Source organism: Molothrus aeneus, chromosome 1, assembly GCF_037042795.1.
Source record: "Molothrus aeneus isolate 106 chromosome 1, BPBGC_Maene_1.0, whole genome shotgun sequence".
Lineage (NCBI taxonomy): Eukaryota > Metazoa > Chordata > Aves > Passeriformes > Icteridae > Molothrus > Molothrus aeneus.
The window spans coordinates 34913394-34939317 of NC_089646.1; the positions used below are offsets into that span (position 1 = coordinate 34913394).

Below are 25924 nucleotides of genomic sequence, written 5' to 3' on the forward strand. Positions count from 1 at the left end.
CATTGCTATAGGAGTTGGTTTAGTAGCTGAACAATCCAACATTAGCTCACACACCTTGCCTTGTTCCATGCCTCAATAATTTTTAGTAGAAATACTTTGCCTAGAGGCATGCAGTTATTAAAAAAGAGGCTCAGCTTGCTTAAAGTCTGGAATTATTAGCTCATGGTAACAAGCCTGCACTGGAGAAACTGTTGGTTCTTTGTTTTCATAACTTTGCTGTAATTCACCATCTTATTTTCAGAGACAAACTTCTGCATTGTTTGGGAAGTTAAAAAAAAAAGAAAAAAGAAAACGAAAAATAAATCACTTCAAAAAGATTTTTAAAATATTTTTATTATAAAGAGGGTTTACAAAGCTCTTTTACCTTAGTATTTCTATTAAATTGTGCTGGTCCAAATAATAATGGTAAATAGAAAGACAATTTTGAGAAATTTGTTTTACCTCATTTCCAGTATAGGAATCAGTTGGTAGTGAGCAATCAGTGAGAGCTCCCTGTAGACACTCTCAGTCCTTTAAAACTCTTTTAAAAAGTACTTTTTCTCCATCGTTTTTGCAGCCTACTATCCCTTTCAGATGCAAAGTTGTGAAGGTCAAATAAAATCCATTTGCACTGCTGTAACACATGTGTGAAAGGAGTCACTTGAGTAAATGAGGGCTCCAGCACCTTTAGTTAGCCCAAACCTGGCAGAAGAGTTACTAGTGTTCAGTTGTCACTTTACATGGATGCTGTGTGTAGGTTTCTTTCCAGCTGTTTAACCTGTTGATATTTTTCTCAGTGAACCTCAGATTTTCAAATTTTCTTGATTTTGCTTGTCAGGCTGGAATCTTAAGCCCAAATTTTAAAAAGAATGGTCATGATAAAAAGTGTTTATGTAAGTTTTATTGCCATTATTATTCCTGGTTTTAAGTCAACTGCCATTTCATGTATTTGTGTGTTAAGTATATACCTACTTTTTCAATGAAAAATAATACACCTTTATTTGTGAGGCTGAAAAATCCTTTGTTTACCTGAAGAACTAAGCTTGGTTCTGTCTGTGCTGAGAGACTGTGGTGGCAGTGGAATCAGTTTGACATCGCTGCTTGCTTTTATGATCAAATCATATTTATGCTGCAGTTTTTTCGGTTAATCCTACTTCTTTTTTTTCTTATTATAATGCAAGAATGTGTTTTTATATGGGGTAGTTCTTTATTATCCTTGAACCTGCCTTTTGCAGTGTTTCCCTGTTTTGCTTTAACTATGCCATTATCCTTCACATATCATTTGTGAGCTCCAGCTGTGTGCATAACACTGTACAGAACATAAACTTCTCCAAGGAGGTTATAGTCTAAGAAACCATTCTTGCTTTTCTTATTTTTCTTGTAATGGGTCACGCAATAAGACCCAGTGAAATATTTAGAGGGAAAGAAAGATTGAAACCAGCAGTTTCTAAGACCTGTAAGAGCCAAAAGGCAAATGTTAATGGGTTTTGTGAGGCTTCCAAGGCCTGCTGGTCCTCGTACTTGTGCTGAATTTGCAGAGGTTCCTTAAACATGTGTTCAGGAAATATAGGTGGCATTAGCAGAACTGGAGTTTCTAAAGGCAAGATTTATCATTGACTAAAACTTTAAATAGACTTTGGCTCACTAAATACATGATGGGGCTGCTGATTTGTGCGGCTTTTCTCCTACAAGCTCAGGTGAGAAGTACAGAGTTCTAAACACATTTTGAAGGCATTTTTCAACAGGATGATAGAATTTTACTGGAGAGATATATATCCATTCTCTGACTGGTTCTTTTGGTTGTATGTTTGTTTGTTTTACTTATTCTTTCCCTTCATTTGGGTGTTCTGTCCTTGTGTATTAGAACAAGTGATCAAGAATACATTTCTGATGGAATTGCTTTGTTTCCAACGAACAGCTTCTTCCCAGGTGACACTGAGGGATATTTGAATTGAGAAATAACACCTCTTTAGTTGCTTTTGGCTTCCGTTTCATATCATTTCACATCTGCATGCTGCATCTTGCTCCTTTTGTAATGCTTGCTGCCGAATTCCTTCTTCCTTTGGGCTGATGTATAGCTTGTTACCTTAATTGTGCCAGCTCTTCAGAGACACTTACATGGGCTTTCCCTTCACTTCTGAATCAAGCTTCTTGTCTTTAAGACTTTTTGAAGCTTAGCCTTATCTTATCTCAGTCCTCCAGTTCCTCATTACAGTGTCAAGCATCACTTTCACTTTGCCAGTGTTTTTACCATCAGCTGGTTTCTCTTTCCCAGGAAGAAATCTCTTCTTGTCCAACACTGGGAAAATACCTAAAGGTAAAAAATGTATGAAGACACATGCACACCTCATCTACAGAAAGCATAGCTTTGTCTGGATGCTTCCCAAATCCTCTAAGTTATGAGCCACAATTTTCACTCTCTAGAGTCTTGCCCTTCTTGTGTCTCAGTCTTAGCTACTCCCTTCCTCTTGCAAACTTTCTCGGTCCTGTCATTTCTGAGCATACCAGTTAAATAAAAAAACACACAAAGAAACAAAAAGGCAACCAGAGTTGTGCCTCTAAATTGTCTCAAATTCTTTAGCATATTTATTTGCTTGTGTGTTCTATCTCCTTCTTCTACTTTTCATCTGGTTTGTGTCCCTAGAATATAAACATGCTCTGTATGAATTGTCTCTTATCTGTGTTTGTACAGTGCCAGGCTCAACGGGGTCCTGGTCCCAACTGGGACCTTTGGGCACCACCACAGTATAAATGTCTGCTACTGATAATAATAATCTGCCCACATCATGCAGATGTCTGAATTATCTGAGAAATACAAACAAGGATCTTTACTGGGCTGGCAGGGAGCCATGAATTCTAGGTGCCAGTTTTCTTTTCCCCTGAATATGCTTTGACTCCCTGAAAAATCCTGGTGACACAAACCTCCCACTTCTTGGAAAGCTTGGCTGTCTGGTGGTGATGTGATTAAAACATCGTTAAACATGGGATACAGCAGGTCAGGTGAGGTCCCTTGCAACTATGTGAGGTATTCCAAGTACTGGTCTGATGCTTTGCTGTTGCTTTCCCTTGTGTTTATTTTTTCTTTCCTCCTCTGAACAACAAATGGATAAATTGAAAGTAGACACAACTGCCCTACTTTGAGGGTGGGAAAAAATGGATCACGAATAAGGAAAGCCCTAGTTTGACTGGTAGGCTTAAATAATAGTAGTGTGGATCAAAAACCAGCAGACAAGCAGTAAATGAAGCAGCCCCTCCAGTTCAACACATTTCTCAGATTAAAACATCCTCTCCATGTCTTTGCCTCTGACTAAATTATTCAAATATTGAAGGTCCATGACAGCACTTGGGCCAGGTACTCTGGCTGCAGTAGCTGCTGTAAAAGCAGCTTGCAGCTGGTCTGTGGAAACACATGTTCCAGGAAAGTTACTTTCTGCAATGAAAAGTTTAATTGTGACAGTACCTGGCTGTCAATGAACTTTCAGAGGGTAGACTGCAGCCAGCTGTGCTTATTCTTGGTAGGGTAGACTACTTGGGGGCTTCAGCCTGAAAGCCACCCAAACCACATTCACATAATGACATTCCTTGAAAAGATCCAGGCTGCTGGCATGCAGTGATTGCTCCTCATTACATTGGTTATAATGATATCATTGATGCCTTATTCACCTCTGTCTCCCTATTGCTTCTACTCACTCTCCCTCATTTTCTCCTTGATCTCCAAACTTTTTGGGGCAGAACCTCACCCACCTCACTATTTTAAACCAAGGCTTCTAGGCACTGTTGTAATAAATATGTAGATACATGCATGTTTATACAAATATATAAAAATGATGAAAGTCTGATCAAGTGTGTTGTGTAACGGCAGTGTGGTACAGAGATCCCTCAGGCAGTGCTGAGCTGACATGGCAAATTCCCACAGCACAGCCTGTGGGCTGCTCTGGTGTGAGCTGGCTGGATCTGAAGGCTATGGAAAGTCAAGAGAAGAGTTCCTTTACTCCAGCGCAACTTGGTATACTTTTGGCTAAACTTTTCCACACCAGAGCTAGCTGAAGTGGAACAAATGGGGTTGTGATGTAGGTATTCTTGATGACCTTGCATGAATGTTACGTGCGGGGGAGTAAGGAGCAGGAGAGATGTCATGGTAAGACCCACTGACCTGGAGTGCTTTACCATAGTAGAAAACCTTTTGCAGTGATACTTTAAATAGCATCAGTCCTTTTGCATATAGCCCCAAATGGTCTAGGTGAGTAGGAACCTACTCTTATGAGAGCTCAGCAACAAATTGTCATCTGCCCAAATTGTCCTTGAAGACTTCAAGTTAAGGGAAGCCTAGTCTTTTAATAGACAAGTGTAGTGTTTAGTCTTCAGGCATCAATTGCATCATGTCAGACAGAGTATTTGGTATTAATCAAGGAGGCAGACACTGAAGTATATATCCTAGATATTTGATTGCATTAGAGGAGTTATCCTTAATCATTGGGTAGAGTCATATGATGGAACATGATCGAGTCACCATGGCTTAGCAGGGTACCACCCATCGGTTTAAATGTTAGTAAGAGTGACTCATGGTGTTAGCACGGCCATGCAGAGGAAGAAGAGCCACGTGGTCAGTTACAGCAGCTTGGCTAGCATGTGGTATTTTAATGAGCCGCTGTAATGCTGACTATCCAGGCCACGTACACCCAAAGTGTACAAATGCTGGCTGAGACCCCATCATATTCAATAGCAGGCTTCCGCTGGAACACAGTAAAAATTCCTAAATTTTGGAAAAAATCACGGGTATCCAGATTTTCAGTGAGGTTGAGCATCTGCCAGTTCTCTATCTTATATGTCCTTTATCTGTGGGCTGTTTGCCCAACAGCCCTATTTATTTAGCAACACAGGTGCCAAGGAATGAAAATCTCCTAGTCAGCAATATTGATTGACAGTCTGCAGGCAGTACATCATCAGCATTTACAAAGAGAGGAGCAGATTCAATATGTCCACCAAAAAATAACAGTTATAAACTCTCACTGACTGTCTTTGCTGCCAGATAGAAAGCAACAACAAAAGAGATTGTGTTGTCCTCGGAAGAGATGTCTTAGACAAATTGAGTATCTGAGTCTGTATGGTTCTGTGCCATAGATATTTTCTGAGCTCTGTGAGAGTGAGTGTATAGGAGCACATGCTAAATCCATTACCTGTGTTCAGTGTAGAAGCCATGGAGATATCCATGAGTACTGGCCAATGTCAGTTTCCCTGATATGGGAGGGGGGAATCCAGAGTGCATTATGTAGCATTTTTATCGATAGCAGGAGCACTGCAGGCTTTTCAACAAAGAGGCTCAACCTTGAGGTGCAAATCTTCTCTGACTGCTCTGCACCTCTTTTAAAAAGCAGACTTGGGAACAGACTAGCAGGAGTGTAGTAAGAAAAAATATTTGAAGAACTGAAGATTTTTTTCCCCTCTAGCTAAGTGTAAAGTATGTGCTTTCCCCTAAAATGAAGCAGTGTTAAAGGTAAAACTGGGGGCATCAAGGAAGCTTCTTTGCCATTTTAATAAATACCAATAATTCCCTTTTTCCCATGCCCCATATTCCCAAACTCAGTAAAGCAATTTTGGAATTTTTTTTGGCTCAGGAACATATAAGCAAAACCCAAACCATGCAGTCCCTTGAGAATCACTTGCGCAAATTGTATAGGTCAGGCCAAAAGAAGTTCCTGTCAAACAGCCTAACACCTTAGCTTATTAGGAAACTGGTGAATTGTACAAAGGGTCTGTATGTAGGGCACTCTCAGAATGAATAAAGGGACGGGGGGGGGGGCTCTTTTCATGGTGCTTGTTTTACTTTGACCCCACTGAAAACTCAAGAGGTATTTTTATTGAATGCATGGCTCAGGCCAGTGCAGTTCCCATAGATTCTCTTCCTTTGATCTAAGTTCCCACACATCTGAGCTGGTGGACTCAGAGGACTGCAGAGTGGGCAGGTGGGTGCACACCTCAGTCTCATTCCAGGCCAGGCAGGAGAGTGCACCAGTGCTTCCTCCTTTCCTGTCCACTCCTACCACCCACTGTCTGGGAGGAAACCCCATGCGCATCCCCAGCTGGGGTTGCAGCCCACTCTGTTCTGCCCCTCAAATGCCCCAACATGGGGCTCCAGCCCTTCCATCTGGCACACAGACTTTAAAGCATGAGGTAGAGAAGACCTGTTAGAGTTTGTCATCTGCTCTGCAGGGCAGTAGTTCTGGTGAGGATGGGCCAGTGGGAAGTAGATCCCTGTAGGGATCATCACAGCCTCTAAAAACCAAACTAAGATCTCCTCCTCACATTCAACCCAATAGCTCCTCACTTTTTTGTTTTCAAAAGAGCACTGTATCTGCTTTTCACACTATTTTGACCCTGTCCTATTGATTTGTCAAGTCTTCATGTGTGAATGAGTGCCGGTACACGGAGCAGCTGAGTTTAGGTGGACAGCAGAATGGGTCAGGGGCTGTGTACTTTGAGTATATTTTCTGAGCCCATTTTTCCTGCAATGCATCCATTCCACTTATGCCACCTCCATGGCACCCCAGGCTCAGCCCATGTGCTGAGCTGACTGTAGAGCTGCATATCCCAGAAATTCAATCATGCTCCCTCACAGAACTTACTGCACTCTCTCCCAGGATTACACCACACATTTGGAAAATGTTGTCTTGAGTTTTTTTAAGGTGATATGAAGATGTTAGTACATCACATTCCTCCATCAGCAGATAACAAGGGAGGAATAGGAAGAACTCCTTATATCTGAGATACATTTGTTGTTATTTTTGGGCTTCTTTCTTCCCCTTCTGAATAAGTACTGTATGTGTCTGGGAGGATTTTTAAAACATCCTTCAAAACACAGGCTTTTTCTCTCCACAGAGGACCAAGACAAAAGGATGGGTTCAGTTGTGTGCAGCTGCTACAAGAGGGCAGCTGAGGGCAGGAGGGTGGGAGGAGCAGAGTGTCTTAGTATGAGGGAATTGTCAGGGCAAGGATTTTGAGGTGGCATTTGTTGGGATAGAAATGTTTCTAGGGAAACAGGGTTGAAGACATGAGGGTTGAAGGACTTCAAGTCCAAGGATGGGAAATACTGGGGAGTTTTAAAGAAAAGGGGATTAGGTGGTTTGAAGTCTTGGCAAAAGAGAAGGAGACTTGTATGTCAGAAGAAGGTGGTTTTGCCATCAGACAGGGACCTACAGTTTAGGAGCCTGGATGTGGTGCCCTCCAAACTGGATGTCTATGTATCCCATCGCTCACAGCCTTTGGGCTTTTTACACAATGTTTGATAGCTGGAAATGACAGCTAAAGCTAGAGGAGGATTGTATGTATTCATTGTTGCCAGTACCACTTGCAACTGGAGGGGCAAAACCCCATCATTTGGTGTGACACAGTTCAGGCCAAGCAGGATAGTCTTACCTCTTGCTCCTCTAGGGTTATGACTCTGCTTCCCTTGACCAGCTCAGCCCAGTTTTGAGGCTTTTATGGCTAGCTGTGGATTGATCACTGAAGAAAAGGATGCTTTTGCCAAGGCTTCAAATCAGCTGTGATGTTTAAAGGCTCTGAACATCTTAGGCTTTTGCCATGATTGCCCCTGCAGAGGTTCCTCAAACTCCCAGATTATGCACCCTCTTCTCCAGTTTGTCTTGTACCTTTAGGGGCAACTCTCCTTCCTAATAAACAGCCTAAATCATGTGCTGTACAGAAAAGCATCCTGTTCTCTGAGAATTTAACACACCTACTTGTACTCTCAGTGTTTGTCGAGGCACTGTGTGTGAAAATTATTTTCAAGGTTTTTGAAAGCTTGAAAAGGTAGCAAATTACACTCACCCAAAACTTCAAGCAACTCACACTTCAAAACTAAAAAAACCCCAAACCAACAAAAAACTGCTAAGATAATTCCCAAGGTCACATTCTTAATGGCTTTTTTCAAAGTGTAGTCCCAGCATTGTTTAATCCATTAATTTTATGATTCTCTTTGTAAGTGGGCTTGCTTTCTCACATGCAGTTTTCCCTGTGCTGTACTTTAAAAAATCCTTCTAAATCTTTTGAACCCCTTTTGCCAAAATAATTCACTCTGCTTTTCTGTAGTCGATATGTTTTGCTTTCATAAACTGCTTAATCTGAATGTAATTTTCCTAAATTTATTTCTTCTTTTTTTTGTCTTTCCCATTTTTTGTGTCCTGGTGGTGTGCTAAGTGTTAAAATTAGTAATTTTTTGTTTTGGAACAAAGGCTTGGTACATTTTCACAGGAGAGATTATCAAGAGTGATTTGAAATCCTCATTTTAGAGCAGCTTATTTACAGGTGATACAATTTCAAAATTAATTTAAGAGTGGTTAATTTTCCGTCATAGTCTGCGAAACTATCATCCAGATATTTTTGTTCCTGAGGGCTAAACTTAAAGCACTGCACTAATGCCAGCAGATTTTTCTGGTTTGTCTGTAGAAAATCTTTTTCATACTATCTTTTTCTAGCCACTATGCTGTGCAGAGGTGCTGAGGCTGAGACCAGCTGATAGGTTTACATTCATGTTATATCAGATGAACTATGCTGGAGCTTTAACTGATGAAGAGAATAAGGAAGGTGATTCATCCTCTTCTCAAAAACTTTATGTTCCAGTGATTTATGCAGGAAAGGACAAATCCTGGATTGGTTTATCTGTGCCTGCTTGTCTGGAGCTGCCTGTGCCTACCAATGGCTGGCAGGGTAAAGCTTGTTTTGGTCTCCACAGCCCATGACAACTTTCTTTTCTTTTCCTTTCTTCTAGGCCTGTCCCAGGTTCTCTGTCTTCACTACTGCACCTACACAACCGACAAAGACAGCCTATGCCTGCCTCTATGCCTGGCACCCTGCCCAACCCTACCATGCCAGGATCCTCTGCTGTACTCATGCCTGTAAGTTTTCTTATTTGGCTTTTTTTGCAGGGTGGAAAGTTGTGTTGTGTTTGATTCAATCTAAGCAGAGGTGAAAGTCTTCTCAGTTTCGTAAAAACACAGTGTGATAAGGAAGCTGGACCTTCTTTGGTGCTTCACCTTAGACTAGAGTATTTCTGATTAAGTTAATGGCATTCTAATTAGTGAGAGTGATTAGAAGCAGTTTACATGAGACTACAATTTGTGATCTTCATACTTGTTCATGTAGGTGAGATTGGTATGTTGGTGAAGGAACAAAAAGATTTTTCTGAATTCAGAAAAAACCTGGAAAAGCAATGCACATAAGTTATGTCAGTGAGCTCTAAGTGATCCTCTTGTGTGGGAGATAACCACTTAGCAAGAAAGAAATGTGATTTACTTTTCTGGCCTGTTAACTTGCACTTCTTGAGAACTAGGTAACAATTGCTGCTTATCTTTCATCATTTCTGGAGAGAAAGGAATATTTCCCATCTTATGGAAACCAAAGAGCTGCTTTACAAATGTAACTTCAAATTTTAAATTATTTTAACCTTTTAACCTTTTCAGTAGAAGACATTTGGGCAGGTTAGGGGTGGAGAAATGTAAGGATACATGGGGAAGAGGGGATGGAGAAAGGAGAAGTTTTTGTTTCATTTCACTGTGTTCAGTTTGCAAAACAAACCTGAGAGCAACTGACCATGGGAGGGAGAAAAGCACTGCTTGTTCTTGCTTTGCTGGATCAAGGGGAGTACTCCACAGAGATACAAAGATTCAGGTTTAGCTGCTGTTTGAGCAATCATGAATAAGTTATTAATTATTAACTTGTCAATAAGGCTCTCCTGGAATATCGATCAGGAAGTTTAACAAAAAAAACACAAGACGTGTCGTTGTGGGAAGTCTTTTTCTGGCATGATTCCCAAGAAACCCAAAATGCAACAAACATCCAGCAGCCGTGTAAGTTCAGTGGCCTCAGTCTGCTGCTGGGGAGCCCTTTGAGCAGATTTCCTTCCAGAGGAGCAGGTGTGCTCTGGCTGTGAGCCCTGGAGGGACGAGCGTGGAGGTGAGACAGACCCTGTCAGCACTGGCTGCTCCTCCTGCCCCACAGCACTCCTGAAAGGGCTGCAGGGGAGATGGCACGGGAGCTGCTCCTACCCCATGGAGAAAGGGAAAGGGGGCATTGGCAGCTTTTCTCTGCCAGGGGAGAGTGGAGTATTCACATTTCCCTGAAGCCCAGCACCCATTTTTGCAGGCATCATGGAGGATGGGAGACAACTCCTCACAACAGGGCACCAAAAAAATAGCTCCCCTGCTTGGATTGCTCAGAAGGACCCAAAATATTCTTTTTTGTAAGAGCCAAAAATTCAACAGACTGGCTCAAAGCAAGGTGGGATGCTCAGCTCTGTCTGGAAGCAGCACCATAACCATGTTTACCACTCCTTACAAGGCCTAGCAGTGTGCAAGGCTTGTCTTTTTTTGGGGGAATACCCCCCAGGAAATTATTTTATAGAGGATTTACTGCCATTAGGTTTTTTTGTATCCCTCCCTCCCAGCCTAGTGAGTCTAGCTTGCAGAAAGGGCTCTGAACAGCCAGGAGAAGTTTTGCTTTGTTTTTTTGTTATCTCAGCAGTGCACAAAAGCTTCCCTTACAAGACATGTGGAAAACTCTTCCCAGCTGAGCAGTCCGAGTGAAGGAAAATCAGCCAACTTGTTTTCCAAGTGCTTGAGATTGTAGATTTTTATTTATGCTTTTAACAAGCTAAGTTGGGCTGCACCGGGAGGGGAAGCTACAATTTTATACAGTGATGCTTTTAAAACCACTTAACTCTGAGTGTTGTTATACTGAAAGGGAGAAAATCATTACAAAAAAGCGCAAACTTGGGTGGCTGCTACATTTGTTTATTAAAGAAACCCTTTCTTTATAATTGGCTGTAAGTTTTCAGGGCTGATTCTGATGAAACACACGCCTATGTGCATACACACATTCAATTCATGACACAGATTGTTATTTTCCCAGTCATGACTTCAAGAAATAAAGCTGAGTCCATTTAAATAGAAACCGAGAATAAATTCTTGCAAATGTCTCCAGATGTTTTCAAAGCTTTTTTTTTATTTGTTTTAAAAGATGGAGCGACAAATGTCAATGAACTCCAACATCATGGGGATGCAAGGGCCGAACCTCAATAATCCGTGTGCTTCACCTCAAGTTCCCCCAATGCATTCAGAAGCCAAAATGGTAAAAGAGAATTTTTAAAAATTACTGTATTTTCTCATATTGCTGTTGCATACCAGTTGCCCAGACAGTGGGGGGGGGGGGATGTAGCCAGACACTGCTTACTTCATTCTTAGTCATACGTTATACTCTTTTTTAATATGCTGCAGTAAATTGCCTTTGTGACTCTGAACTTTCAAGTTGTTCTTAGTCCTAACTGATCTCTCAGTGAGAGGGAATTGAAGGGTGAACTGTCTGATCCATACTGTGCTAAATGGGATTTTTGGTGCAGGTCAGTAGAATTTAAGCAAATGGCCTGGTTGTTTCTCTAATGGTGTCTGTGCTCCACAACTTGATCTAAGGAAAATTGTCAGTTAATAAAGACTGCAGTATAAAGTGTGTGCTGCAGAGCCCTTGTTCTTTCCAGATAGGAACACAGTGTGTCAGAGAAGCATACAAAATAATACCTATCTATCTATCTATCTATCTATCTATCTATCTATCTATCTATCTATCTATCTATCTATCTATCTCTGGGATATTTTCTTTTTCTGTGTTCCCATCAAAAAGAACTGTCAGAATTTGAACAAATGTAATTTATTTATACGAGTCAAATGTCATAACAAAAAAACAAAATTGTTTTTTACAGTTGTTCTACATCTTAAAAGGTCAAGGCTTCTCAGGCATATGTGCTGATACAGGATTAATGTTCTTAAACTAAACTACAAGTGGACATATATAAGTTTTTCCCAGCTTTATATGCACTCTTGTGGCAGCATTTGGGACTAATATCCTTGGAATCAAATTATCAGTGTAGAAATGCTTTGGATTTTAAGTTTCAGAATTGCCATTTGCTGGTGTCTAATGGAAATATGAAGACAGAAGTTTTTAGTTTTAACTCTGTAGGGCTTTTATCCTCTCAGTATATCTCATCATAGTGAAAATGACGATTATCTTCATTGAACTTTTTTCAGTGGCACCTTGCCAAGGTAAAATTGTCCTAAGTGAGAGAATGAAATCAAGCTGACAAAGATTAAGCAACCACATATTTTTATATCTTTCTACTTTTCATGACTGGTGCAGCTTTTAAAATTGTTGTCATCCATCCTGAGGCAAAGAAAAATATCTATTTGTCTATGGGTATAGTGCATACAGGAGACTCTAGGTTAAGAGCAACAACATAAACAAATTTATTCTGCCTCTGTTTTCTTAGGTTGGGTAGGTCATGCCTTTGCCTCACTGTTGGTCTGGGTTAGGCTGTTAACCCAACCTCTGTTAACACTCTTTCTAAAACCACATTCTGTAAACATGCAGCCATTTGGCCAGAAGAAGAAGGATAGCCAAAAATGCTGGCTCCTCCAGCCAAGGAAAACCTGTGGTCGAGAGTTCTCTCTGCTGTACCACACAGTGACGGTGACATGCCAAATGGCAACAGCATCTGCAGCAGAGCTTGTTAAAAACTTTTTGGAATAGGCAAGTGTTTTTTCAATGCAAGTGTAGCTGAGCCAAGCTAAATACTCCTTTGCTGAATAAATCCAAAACTGGCATCTGTTTTGGGGACTAAAGGTTCTGTAGTTTACTCTCTCCCCACACCCCCTGCCTCTTTTTTACTGGTAGTGTGAGGCTACTTAAGAACAAGATTAAATTATTGGTGCATATGGTGAGAATTCTGTGCTTCAATAACTGAAACTGTATTTTAATACAAATTACCTTTTAATCTGGGTAAGCAGATTTTGTCCCTAAATCTAATATATGAAGGCATTTTAGTCTATGAATAAATTGCTATCAGTTCCAAAATGTGGTGCAGTGAACAAGCAGAGCCTTTACTTCTGCCACTCTTCAAAGAGTAGAAAAAAATCTGCACACATTAACTCTCAAGAGGTATAACTCAGAGTTCCAGGACTTTTCCTATTTTCAAATGCAGGTTTGTGGTTTTAAAAATATTTTATATTTCTATATTCTATTTTTATATTTTGTTTCTATATGAACACACATGCAACGTAAAAACTTCTTCATTTAGTCACTGCTTTGAGGAATATGAATCTATTAAAAATATTCTGCCTGAATACAAAGTAGAAAAAGTGTAGGAAATTTTCAGAGCAAAACTATTTCTTACATGCAAATTAATGGATTTTAAATCAGAATCATCTGTGTTACAGGGATATTTGTTCTTATTGTTAACTGTTTCACTTTGCTTCATGCTTTCACATGCTCTGGTGATTTAGTTAAAAGTTAAAAGTAAGGAAGCTTAGTACCTTATCAGACTGTGTCCTGCATGAGGAAAGAATTTCCCTGGATTTCCCTGGATTCTGCTAATGCTATTACTGCTGGTGCATTCAGCATTGCTTATGCCTCCTTTGGCTGGCCCACCCCAAGAAGAATGGATGTATGCAACACCAGATAGAGTCATCTAAGATGCTTGTAGCTAGTGACTGAAGTAACTGGAGAAGTCCAGGGGACTTTGGGCCTGATTCACCAGGTGCCCAAATCCATGGGAGTATCAGCACTTTTGGGAGGCCTGAGGGAGAGAATGTGGGACAGGCTCCTCTAAATGTGAGACCAGATGTGAGACCAGATCCTTCTGGCCTCATGGCAGCATGCACCTAAGCAGTGCAAGCACAGTTTGGCATGCAGCAGTCATAACACTGTTTGGTGACTTAACTTGCCTCTGTAAAATGCATGTCAATAAATAATATCAGTAGGGATGCTGTGTGATGCCAGGTTTTTTAAAGAAAGCTGATAGATGGCAAAAGATTCACACCCTTGATTGTTTCATAATTGGTTTATAGTGGGAAATGGAATCCAGTCTGATAAATATATACACTGTCTGATATAAAAGAAGATCTGCACACAAATATAGAATATGTGTGGCATTAATGTAATGTTTCTATGATAAGCAATACGTATTTTAATCACCTTGTATCACCTGGCATTTATGGAAAGCCACACTCTGCCACCCAACTGCTTGCTTCCTGGTTTAATTTCTTTCAGAAGAACATTCCATCAAGTATTAAGGTATTGTAGATGACATCCCAGAACTGATTTAATTTATCACAGCAATCTCAGTTTCCCTCACAGTATGCCTCTCAATTAGGTTATCACCTAATGCTTTAAAACTGTCCTAGTAAATGAATGAGTGAACATCTAAATCAATACTGCTTTCTTCTTAGATTCACAGCCGAGTAGGTAAAACTCTTATGCTGCCCACCAAAAACACACATTGATTTTATATTAAAATATATTGCACTGGAAAGAGAAGGAAACATATAGCTCCTTAGTGTACATGGTAAAAATATGGCAAAAATATGCAGAGTCGCACGTGTAGCATATTAACATGTGGTTCAGTAGGCTGAAAATATTATGAAGTTGGAACTGTTGGCAGTGCCTTTGCCTTAATATACTGCCTACACACAGCTTGGTTCTGCACTTTCAGAGTACTGGAGGTTTTAGAACTCGGAAGTGCAATACTGCATGGATTACTGGAGTGCAAGATAAATAGTGTGCACTGAACCACTGGAAGTCTGTGTGATAGCAGGTCCTTTCCATGGAGCTGATGCCTTTCTGTCAGAATTTTACATGGCATTGATCTTTACCTGCAGAAATTTATGGCCTCTGAAAAAAGACATAAAAAGCAGACCGGCAATGAACTTAAAAACACAGTTCTCAATTTAATCTATTAATTTTTTTTCTTTTACAATTTCTGTCTGCCACTTGCTCAATATGTAGTTTTATAAAATTTAAATTAAATGTTATATGTGTAGATTGGCTGTGCCTGTAATCCTGACAGAAGGTGTATGTTTCTTTAGAAAAGAAAAGGAAAGATATTATTTCTGTATCAGAAACACATAGGACTGTGGACTGTTGTTTTTGACTTGTAAGCTTTATTAGGCTTAACAGCAAAAAAAAAAAAAAAAAGAAAATTGAAAGTGTCTGTCAGGTGAAATAAAAGTAATAAATTGGTAGAGCACATGTTCCTAATTATAACAGTAAAATAACCAAACCTCCTAACATACCTAAGAATGCTGGACAGCTTTGGCAGAGGAGGAGAGAAGTGAAAGAAATTGCAGTGTCATCAGCACTAATTTTTATTCAACTTAATTAGAGATAAGGGTCCAGATCCTACTGGTGGCTGTGTAAATCCCAGTGCAAGCATCACTCAGCTCTCCATCCCCAAGGAAAGGCCCAGCTGTCTGCAGAGACCTGGCTGCATTTTGTACGGCTCTAAGACAAGCATGTCTCCCTATCTGCAGGAACACAACAGCCAGCCAATGGGAAAGGCTTGGCCACAAAGGTCCAGGGCTTCCATCAGATGCAGATTATGGTCTGAGTTTGGATGGAGTCTTCTGCTTCTCCTTGTTTTACAAATAACGTTTTATTTTACAAATAACATGTGCCCATAAGCTATGATGGTGCAACCAGCACAAAGAGACAAGCAGCTGGAGGAAGTTCTCACCCCAGCCCTGCTTTGGTGCTTGGCTTATCCATTGCAGCAGCCCTTGGATGTGGAAGCAAAGAGTGCTGCCCAAACAGCAGTGGCTGGAACAGCTGGTGGCCTTGGGAAGGACATCCCTCTGGATTCCTGCTCTGGGCCCGGGTTTGCAAGGTTTCCATGCTGATTTCAGGCAAAGGGCTGACATAGACAGCCCAGGCAGGATCAGAGCCACTGAAACTCTAGGTTTAGATACTTCACACTTTGTGACTGAAGATACTTTGTTGAACAAAATAAACAGTTTGAAGTCTATGTTTTCCTATCAAGCTGTCTGGGAATAGAATCACTTTAGTAGAACAGCACACACTGCTTCAGGGCCAGAAGCCTTTTCTTTGCATGGATTCTGGACTGCTGAACAGAAAGAAAAATTGAAAGCAAAAAGAAAAAATCTCTGCAGAACTTTCAACAGCAATTGCTCATCTTGTACTTCACAATAAAGCAATGAAAGCAGCATAAGAGAAAAAAAAAGTGCAAAGCAACATCTTCCAAATAAAAAATAGAGTCGTGATGAAATTTCCTGTATCAGTAACTGAGAAGTGTTTTCACAGAAAGAACTGTTGTATAGTTAAAACCCACAGTGCTTCTTCAACTGTTGACAAAACTAACTATTCTGAAACTGTATCTCCTGTTATATTTGTGCTTATGTTTTAAAGTCCTCAAAGCCAAATTTTCAGTGTGGTCATGATCTGTGCTTTAAAACTATTCCTGGGCAGTAGCTTTGCCTGCAGACAGTGTGCCTTGCTTTAAGGTATTATTGTGATAGGTGAAGATAATCATATTCTGGTTTGTTTACTGAAACAGGACCTTGTACCCATCATGCCTAAATTCTGGATTATGTACTAGACTGGGTAGGAACTAGTTCTTAAGCTGTCAGTGGCTCAGTAAGTTCACTAGAGAAGCAAGGCAGCTCAGTTACTTAGAGCTGCTGCGAGTATGTGCCGAATATCTGATCTTGTTTCTCCGGAGTGCATATGAATTGCGTTGCTTCTCACAGGCACAAGTTGTAACAATTCCTTGCATTTTTCTTTCTTTGTGTCACTTTATCCTGTGGTGATCTTATCAGCACTATTTCCCTAGAAGAACTTGGATTTTTATTATTTTGTTTGCCTTGATTCAGCTGGGTGTTAAAGTGACCTCGCTTTCTCCCCCACCCACCAGCCCTCACCCTGTCTCTTTCTCCCTGTTTCTCCACCACCCTCTTTCCTTAGAGGATTTACTGTCTTTGTAGATTTGTTTCTCTTTCTCCTTTTCTCCCCAGTGTCCACCCTGATTTTGTAACCATAGCAATAACTGAAATACAATCCCAGTATTTGCTTGCTGTGGCTATCGTCTAGCTCAACAGATGAACTGTTGGCTTTTGTGTCATAAGGTTTTGAGACTTAAGTCTGATACATCCGTATATGTAGGGGTAATTTGTTTGGTGCACAACTGTCCCTTATAGAAAAGGTTTTGTTTGTGGAAAGTTGTGTGTCAGTGGGTGCTGGTGCAAGTAAAAGCAAGCCCTTATGGTAGTGAAGCCAGGGAGGGAAACTGTAAAAGGAAAAACATGGTTGCGTTACAGGGAAGTTCTGCTTCACACAGATATATTTCAGTCTCTTTCTTGGAATAAGTGCAGCTTTCATTTTCCAGGATTTTTGCAAGATCCACAAATAATAGAAATTGTTTTGAGCTTCAGGCTGTTGCACATTAAGCCCAGCATTTGATTGGGATGTGCTAGTGCATCTCATGGCAAATGGGTGGGGGAGATGGTTTTGCACACTTTACCAGCCCCATATTTTAACCACTGAGGACACAAGAGCTGGAAGAAAAATCTTCATGGCAATAAATTTCTTCTTTATGGACAGGCTTAAAAAGTATTTTCTAAAAACTATGCAGTAGCTAATGAAGCAGTTTATTAATTATGGTAGTCTTCCTAAGAAATAAATAATTTCAAACTGTTGAACTGAGAGAGAAAATTGACGTGACTCACTAGAGGCCACACAATTTGTCAGTGGAAGAGCTGAAACAAGCACAGAAGAATTTCTGGCTGCCAGTTCCAGAAAACACAATTTCTGTCTGAGAAAAATTAATGTATATTTTTTTTCAACTTAATATTAATGTTGGTAATATCAATATAATTGTTGAAATACACTGTTTTTTCATGACTAGTGGAAGAATGAGGAGACTGAACTCCTCAAGCTCACAGGGAGTGCAGGCTCAAATTTAGGACTCAAATCTGAATGAAGGTGGCGCTTTGTGTTTGGATTTAATGCCCCTGAAATTTCCTGAACTTTACTGATGAGATTTTGGCTCAGAATGACAAAAATTAACTGATCTTCTGAGACTTCTGTCATCTGAGATGATGGAAGCCTTGTGAGATCAGCTTCCCTGGCATCGTGGCTTTCACTGAAATCTCAGGAGAGCACTTACTTTCACATAATGTCAACCATATCCAAACCAGGACTAAAGAATACCCCTGCAGAGCTCCTTGTAAGATCACAGACATGTTTGAAACCCTGCTACAAGCTGTGTGCAGTCCAAGGGAATGTTCACAGCATTTGTTGTTTATTCTGTCAGATATGGCCGGTGACACTTCTCAGTGCTGGGAAGGATATACACTGTTCTCCAGATGTTCATTAGTGCAACTCCTCATTTATGTTCAGAGGAGGCAATTTAAAAACTGGGACGGGCTGGGTCTCCCACCCTGGAAACACTTACGCAGCAAACTATGCTCAGCTCTGGTTTTTACTAGCAAATTGCTGGCCAGTAAAGTTTATCTGAGATTTTAGTGCATAAAATGCTATAAATAATCTTCCCAAATGTGCTCTGTAGTCAGACTGCATGGGATGCAGTCCTCTGCACTCAGAGTTGTGTCCTCTGCACTCTGTATCCCCTTTATTCTGACTGCTGCACAGCCCACTTTATGGGATGCCCCTCCAGGGGACCTGAGCTGCCTTTACTCCATTAGTGGCTCATGTGCTGAGGACTGACTCTGGCAATGTGGGCACATCCAAGTTACTCTGCTTTAGATAGTTCCCTTCATTTCAAAGAACTTACATTACAAAGAAGACAGTGAAATACTGGACACTGCTGGAATATTGCAGAGGCGAGGGGAACATGGACTTTGACCAGCTGAAGGTGAACTAGCATGAAGATTTGACTAAAATACTGTCAGGTTATTTAGGAATAGGATTCAATTTATGCAAAATGTTCCTCTTCTATTCATGGGTTTGCTTTTTTGTCCTCCCATTTTTTATATTAAAGTCAAACCAAAACCAACTGTTTTTCATATTGAAAAAATGTTCCACAAATCTTACTTTGGGATAATATCAGATTCTTCATTTTGTAACAATATCAGTGGGGAAGAACTTTAATTTAGGATTGTTATCTTCATGATATATATTTTCATTCATGAAAGCTTGGTCTTAAAATTATGTCATTAAAAAAAAAAAAAAAGCTTTTGTAAAGTAGAAAACAGCAGACAGGATTTGCAGTTTTGTTCCTGCAGTTTTGTTGTTCAGTTTACTTAAAATTATTTAAAACCAAATGTCCACCTTTTCACTACTACTCCTCTCCTCTCCTCTCCATTTTATTTTTCCAAAATGAGTGCTCAGAAAGGAGACAAGCCCCATAAGCAACTTAAAATAGAATTTCATAATCTTCTACTTTTATAATATCAGAGTCAAGAATTATAGTATAGTCGAAGATTACTTTTCTAATTTAGCCCTGATCCTCAGCTGTACACTTGGATGAGTTGACTTCAAATGAGTTGTATGTTTTTTGCATCATAGCAGAGGACCTAGTTTATATTTCTGAATTTCAAAATTTCCTTTAGGCGAGATTTGGCCCTGCCAGAATTTGATACTGACAGGTAAGCATTTTGTTTATTTTGGTTTCAACTTTTTTTGTTTAGAATTCATATTCTGTATTTTACAGAATGTTCTGCAGTCTACATGCATTCTGACTACAGAGCATATGTGGGAAGGTTTTTCGTAGCATTTTATGCACTAAATATTTAATCCATATTTGCCTCTTATTCTTGCACATTGGTGTTTTGACAACTGCTCCAGAATCTCATATGAACTTTATCTGACTTCACTTTTCAACTCAGCTTCCTGTAGGTGTTCATTACATAATATTTAAGGATACATTATTTTCTCTAATCCCCAGAATAATACCAGATGATTTTTATAATTGATTCATCATACCAGACAACCACCAGCAATTTTGTGACAGGTATTGGTATCTGTCCCTAGTGATTCATAATGAAAAATTGCCAGATATTTCTTTGAAAGTGATGGATGATTCATGTTATTATATTTAGGTCACATTATTCTGGAATGTTTAAATTAGACTGCAAGCCACCTTTGAATATACACGTGCAAACATAGAGTACATTTTTAGTTTCCCATCTGGAAATACATATAAAGTCCAGGGCTGTTTGCAAATCCTGAGAAATATTGTTATCTTTTTATTTTGGTATTTCAGTTCACACTCATACTAATATGAAAAGTTTAGTAATGGCATATCCTCAATACTGCCCTTAAATGCCAAGGTTACACATGAAGTCCAATGGGATCTAGCAAATGTTTAAACTTCTATTAAAGCCCAAAGCCTAAAATAGACTTTACTAGACCTGTACAAATTATTTTAAATTATGTAAATATTTTTAATATGTCTGGCTTCTGACAGAACACCACTATACACTGAAGTATGACATTCGCCTTACTGTGCCAACTTTTTAGGTTTTTTTTTTTCTTCCCAAAATACCTAGCATCATTACTGGATTTGACTAGAGTCTGCTTTATGTGCTGCTTGTGGTTCAGGAGAAATATATGTGAAGAGGATGGACTGTGTTGCCCGACTGTTAACAGAGGCTCTTTAGCATGAGGTTAAGCGTGAACATTGTTTCGGCTGCCAACAAAGCGGCCAGGAGATACCCAGGCTAGGGGTGGGGGAAGTCCTGATCTGCTTTCCATCTAATGGATGTGTGCAGCTGCTCTGCAGGCTGGTGTTGGTGTGCAAGTGTGTGACTATGTCAGAGAGAAAACTATTTATTTGGAGGTTTGTAACAGATACTGCTCTAACTTCATCTTCCAGGAATTTTATTAAATTAAAAAATACTGCCAAAACATTAATATATGGATGTGTACAAAATCTGGGGTTTTGAGTTCTTCATTTAAACTAGAGGCAGTTGTAGGTGATAGTAAGAGCTAGCAGTCTGAAGAGCCCTAGGTTTATTGGTCAGATATTTGAACGCGTGCATGTTTGTGCACATGTCCATTTTTCTTTCCTGTAGTTACGGTGGGTTTTTTTCCTCCTTCATTCCATGCAATTTTGCTATGCGAGCATAATCTTATCTAGGCCTGTTTGGGTAACTTTCTCCATCTATTTATTTGCATATTACCTTATCTTCTGTTTAGAAACCACTTTTCCTGAAATACTTTAGAATGCCGAAGAAAAATAAATGTCTGAAAATCCATGTGTGTTATCCAAAGAACACTTACTAACACTTAGGGTGGCTATCATTTGCACAAAGAAAAACCAATTTTTTCGGCTATGTGAATTTGCTGAGGCTTGTCAGTCTTCTAAATCATGTTAGTGGTGGATTAGTTTGATTGGAAACTTGATCCAAGCAATGTTTGAATTTGTTGCATACTGAGTTCCCAGAGGTAATATAGAGTTTATGTGAAAAAAGGCATATAACCACATAAGTATTGAAAATTAAAATAAAAATGAATTGCCCTTGGTAAAATTTGTGGTTACTGGGATTGTTCAAGGACACTGAAATCTTTCATTTAAATAAGAAATAAGAAAATAAGGTAGCTTAATCTCATTTAAAGGTTTTAGAAACTAAAACTTCCTTTTCTACTACACTTAAAATTCAATATGTGTTTATGCTAGTCTTAGTAAAACTGGTATATGTGACTCATGATGCTAGTTTAATACTGCCCACAAAAATCCAAATAACATAGCTATGACTTGTAGTACCCATCCAGTATGTTCTTTCCTCCTACAGGAGGGAAGGAGGAAAGCTATCCCTAGGGCTTCTGGTCACTGCAGCCTGAGTGATGACCAGATGGATGAAGTAACCCTAAACTTCCTCCCATCTTTGGTTTGTTCCCTCCATAGTGAAAAAATCATGAACATGCATTTCTCTGGAGCCTGTAAGATCTCCCTGCAGGGACTTTTTAAGGTCTGAAGTAAAAGTGAAGCTCTCTTGAGTTGCAGGTGTGAAGGATATGATAAGCAACTAGGATTAAGTCCTGGATATCTTTAAACAGATTCTAAATTCTGTTTAAAAACAATCTGCTGTAGATTCTGTTGAGTGTCCTGCCAGTTACGGGACAGGAGAAGCCATGATGCACATGTAGTTGGGAAATGGCATTTGCCTGAAGCCATGAGGTGCCTCCTGTCACCCTCCATCCTTTGTTTCTCGGTGGGATGTTACCATAACAAGCAATGGACCATATCCACACCGATGGTGATAGCACTGTACCAGGAGCCTCCCTGCAGAGGTAGAGGCAAAAGGGAAGGAGAGGAGCCCAATAGGCTCTATTCAGGCTCTATTCAGGCTCCAGGTGCTTCCAGTGCTGATACCGGGCCACCATACCCAGTGAAGAGACACAGGCCACAGTCCTGGTGCTCCTGAGGTGAAGGAGCATAAGTGTCATCTCTGCAGGCACTAAAGCAGGACCCCTTCCCCCATAACGTTTGTGAAAGCCTGAGAGCCCAGTTCTCACCAGCAGACATCTCCTGACCCTTCCCAAGCCTTGGTGTAGGGTAGGCAGGGGCTGGTGCTGGGCTTTGCTTTGCAGGACAGCCAGCAGTGCATCCAGGTCCCTGTGGCTGCTCCTCTTCTTTGATGCAGAAAGCCACTCAGGACACACCCCCAAGCCCTTCTCTGCTTTTACACACCCAGCAGGTAATGCTAGCATGGTATCAGTGAAAACTCTACCTGTCCACTTGAATCTCTGTGTACATCTGATGTATCTCCCATAATAAATTATGCACTTGGAGGAGCAATAACAATAGCTGAGATTCTTGAGACAAGAAGAGTCACATTACCAGAAGCACCAAAAAGGCTGATTAAAATTAAATCGTAGCAGACAACAGTTGTGTTACAAAGGAAGGCTCGATTACAGCCAAATCACTTTCTTTGCTAACCTCTGACTTATTTATTTCTCCTGCATGCTGCAGTCTGCATACTCTTTCTGATTGTAATGAGCATTAATTGATTAGCTGGATCTATGAAGAGCTTGAGCACTCGTAAGTACTATCCCAGTGGGTACACAACTAAATAGTTTATGAGGTAATTAGTATTTTAATGCCTTTTCTAATGAGCCTTTTCAGTAATGAAATCTCATGAGAACATTATTGGTTCATATATATTTCTTCAGACAAAACAAAAGGTAAGCTAATGCTATTAAGAGATTTTAAAGCTAGTTTATAAAATGGTTTTCAGTAACTTATTTTTGAATGCTTGCCTTGATTCATTTTGCTTTATTAAAAAAAAAAAGCCATCTTAGTTTTTTCCCTGCTGTGCCTCTTGCAGTCCTCTCTTTTGACAGAATTCTTACACTATACTGCAATTTCAAATAATTGGGATAATTTCTGAGGCTGCCACCCGATCTCCTAAGCTCAGCTGTAAGTAAATAATACCATACTGTCTGAGAGTGTTGTTTCAGATGTGTTCTCATCCTGGAAAAAAAACCAGCTCTGTGCCTGGCTGCACAGTGCCTTGGATTTATGACTCTGTCAAGTTTGATGGAATGACCAACCTCCACAAAGATTTTCAATGTCAAGCTGAGCTCTATTCTGGAGGCTTGAAAGTAGCACAGAACTTTCAACTGTACAGGCAGTCTTCAGCTTTGTTGTATATCCTCCATTTTACCTATGTTTAATCCACAGTGGAAAGGACAAGTCCTTTGCCTTGAATTTTATTTTTCTGGTACCTAAGAGAAGACAGCTGAATATTGCTTTTCTGGAAAAAAGATTTTTTAGTGTATGAATGGCTCATTTTATCATTGGCCACAGAGATTTTCGGTCTCTGGAGATCACAAGGTCTCAAGGTCACAAGTAGCTTTTATGTTCTCATCTCTCTTAGGGCTCACTTCTAGATGGAAAGTGTAGTCTTGTCCTGAGTGGGATTTCAACTGCAGTTTAACAGCAGATAGAAATGTGGGGAAACTGCCTGAGCCAAATACTGAAGCATCTGCATTTTGGAAACATGTTTCATAAATTAGTTTTACATAATCTAGGTGGTGTATGCCTTGAAATGCTTTAGAAGCTTCATTTAAGTTTAGGGATGTACAAATCCTATTTAATATTAGAGGCTGTAGGAATAAAACTGTAAGAAATTCCCCTATACAGCTCTCATTATGTAATGTAAGATGTAATGAGTCTAATTCATCCTTAGGGTGTCTTTAATGGTGTCAGCACAGTTTTTGCAAAGGATAGATTTGGTCTAGGTACATCACCACCATAAAACCTGTCTTCCACTGGCATTTCTCTCTGTCTCTAAAGCTTTACTGAGATATGTCACTATGATATATTAGTAGCCTAGTACTTTTTGATGGCTCTAAGTTAGTAGTAGTATGGGTGTTCTCTTCAAATGAATATAAAAAGCCCCGTTTCCAATTACGGCAACCCTTAAAGCCTCCTCCAGAACATAGAGAAATGGTGCCTTTGGCTTCATGTGTGTGACACTGCTTGCAGTACCATGCATTAGCAACATTTATGAGATGAAGAACGCCCAACACTGACCACTGCTTTCCACATTGCCTGCCATCTCCACACCCTTTTGCAACTCAAAATCCGACAGCGCAGGCGAGGGTGACGCCTCCTGTGTCAGCACCCGCAGATCGTCAGGCTCTCCATGCTCACCCACGGTGTGCTGGAGCCCTCTTGTCAAGGCACAGTCCAGCATGCTTTTAGGATGGGAGCTGAACAGCCTAATCTGTTCCCTTGGCTAGGATGAGGTAGCTTCTTGTGTCCACGTTAAGGGTTTGTTCAAAATGAAGAGTGAATCAGATTTGCCTGCCTTTGCCTCCCAAGGTGAGGCAGCCCCAGCTGCCCTGGGACCCTCTGCATGGTCTGCAACCCCACAGGCTGCCACCACACCAGGGCCCAGAAAAGCAAGTTCAAGAGAGAAGGTGCACATCAGGTTACCAGCACAAGAGCAGAGGAAAAATATTCTCGGAGAAATATTTTGGTTTCCATTCTGGAAACTTCAGAGAGGGTGTTCCTGCTCTATATTCAGAAGCTTCCTTAGGGGACAAATGATCCCTCATCTGTCTGAGGGTAGGAGCTCCTAACTGCCTATCTTTCATGGCCTTTGGATTTTGCTGAACACTAATGGAGCACAGTAAGAATTAAATTGGGGTGGTGGGAAGACCAGTTGCCAGATGTTGCTTTTGATTTGGTAATATTTCTTTTAAACTTGAAATGGGCTGCAGTTGTTTTCCTTACTTTTTCAGAGACTCTATTTGTTTGTGCTTCTTGAGTCATCACCTGTCTTTGCCAAGACTTTATTATATCTAACAAAAGGTATATTATTGATGCTCTGTGGCATGCACAAAGCCTTTCTATGAACTCCACTAGACATGTGTTCCTTCCAGAATCATTTTGCTTCCTGTCTCTGCTCCTGAACAAGTCCCTGCTCCAGGCTCTGCTCTGACAGTGTGCAAATGCTCAGCAGGCTTTGACACCTCATCCACTTGAAAGCACAGCTTTCTCAGCTTTTGATGCATTTTGATCAGTCCTCTTACCTTTCTATAATAACACATATGTATATACAGGTAGGCACTGAAGAAGTGTCTCTATTAGAAATACTTGGAAAAAGTAAAAGAAACTTAAAAGAGAAGTTTGCCACTCTCTTTCTTTCTCCTCCATGTGTTTACCATGAGGTCATGATTAATGGCTTTGGTGATGTTTAGAGGGCAGAAATCACTTGTATGTTCAATTCAGGAAGACCTCTGAATCGGCAGGGCCAGGGGAACCGGCAGCTCTGGGGCTGGAAGGACCCATGATGTCATCTCATGTGGCCACAGGGGACACAGCTATTACTTCTTTAGGCATTATTCTTGGATAGCACTAAGGTGTGTGGGTTTTTTTGGCCTTGCAAATGCCTCAATGCCTTCTGCCCCGAGCAACGGAAAGATTCTCTGCCCTCAGGGGAGGCTGTTTAGGATGGAGTGAGTCAATGTGCAGGACAGGGGGCTGTTGAGGGTGTGCATGCAGGACAGTCAGAGGACTCTGGGCTTTGCTGATACAGTTCTAGGGATGCAAACTGAGTGCAAAGGAATGAGAACCTCTAAATGAAGTGTACTTGAAACAAAGCTACTATGAGATGGAGTATACACAGTAGAGAAATAGGAT

At 40.4% G+C, this 25924-nt stretch overlaps 1 protein-coding gene across 2 annotated transcripts in view; it reads left to right on the plus strand.

Moving 5' to 3' along the window:
• CREB5 (cAMP responsive element binding protein 5) overlaps positions 1–25924 on the plus strand; it is a 211546-nt gene that overhangs the window by 134689 nt on the left and 50933 nt on the right. For both annotated transcript variants that reach the window (XM_066569273.1, XM_066569348.1), the window contains 2 exons: positions 8744–8870; positions 10990–11100. In XM_066569273.1, coding sequence (XP_066425370.1) covers positions 8744–8870; positions 10990–11100 — 238 coding nt within the window. The remainder of the gene's footprint in view (positions 1–8743; positions 8871–10989; positions 11101–25924) is intronic.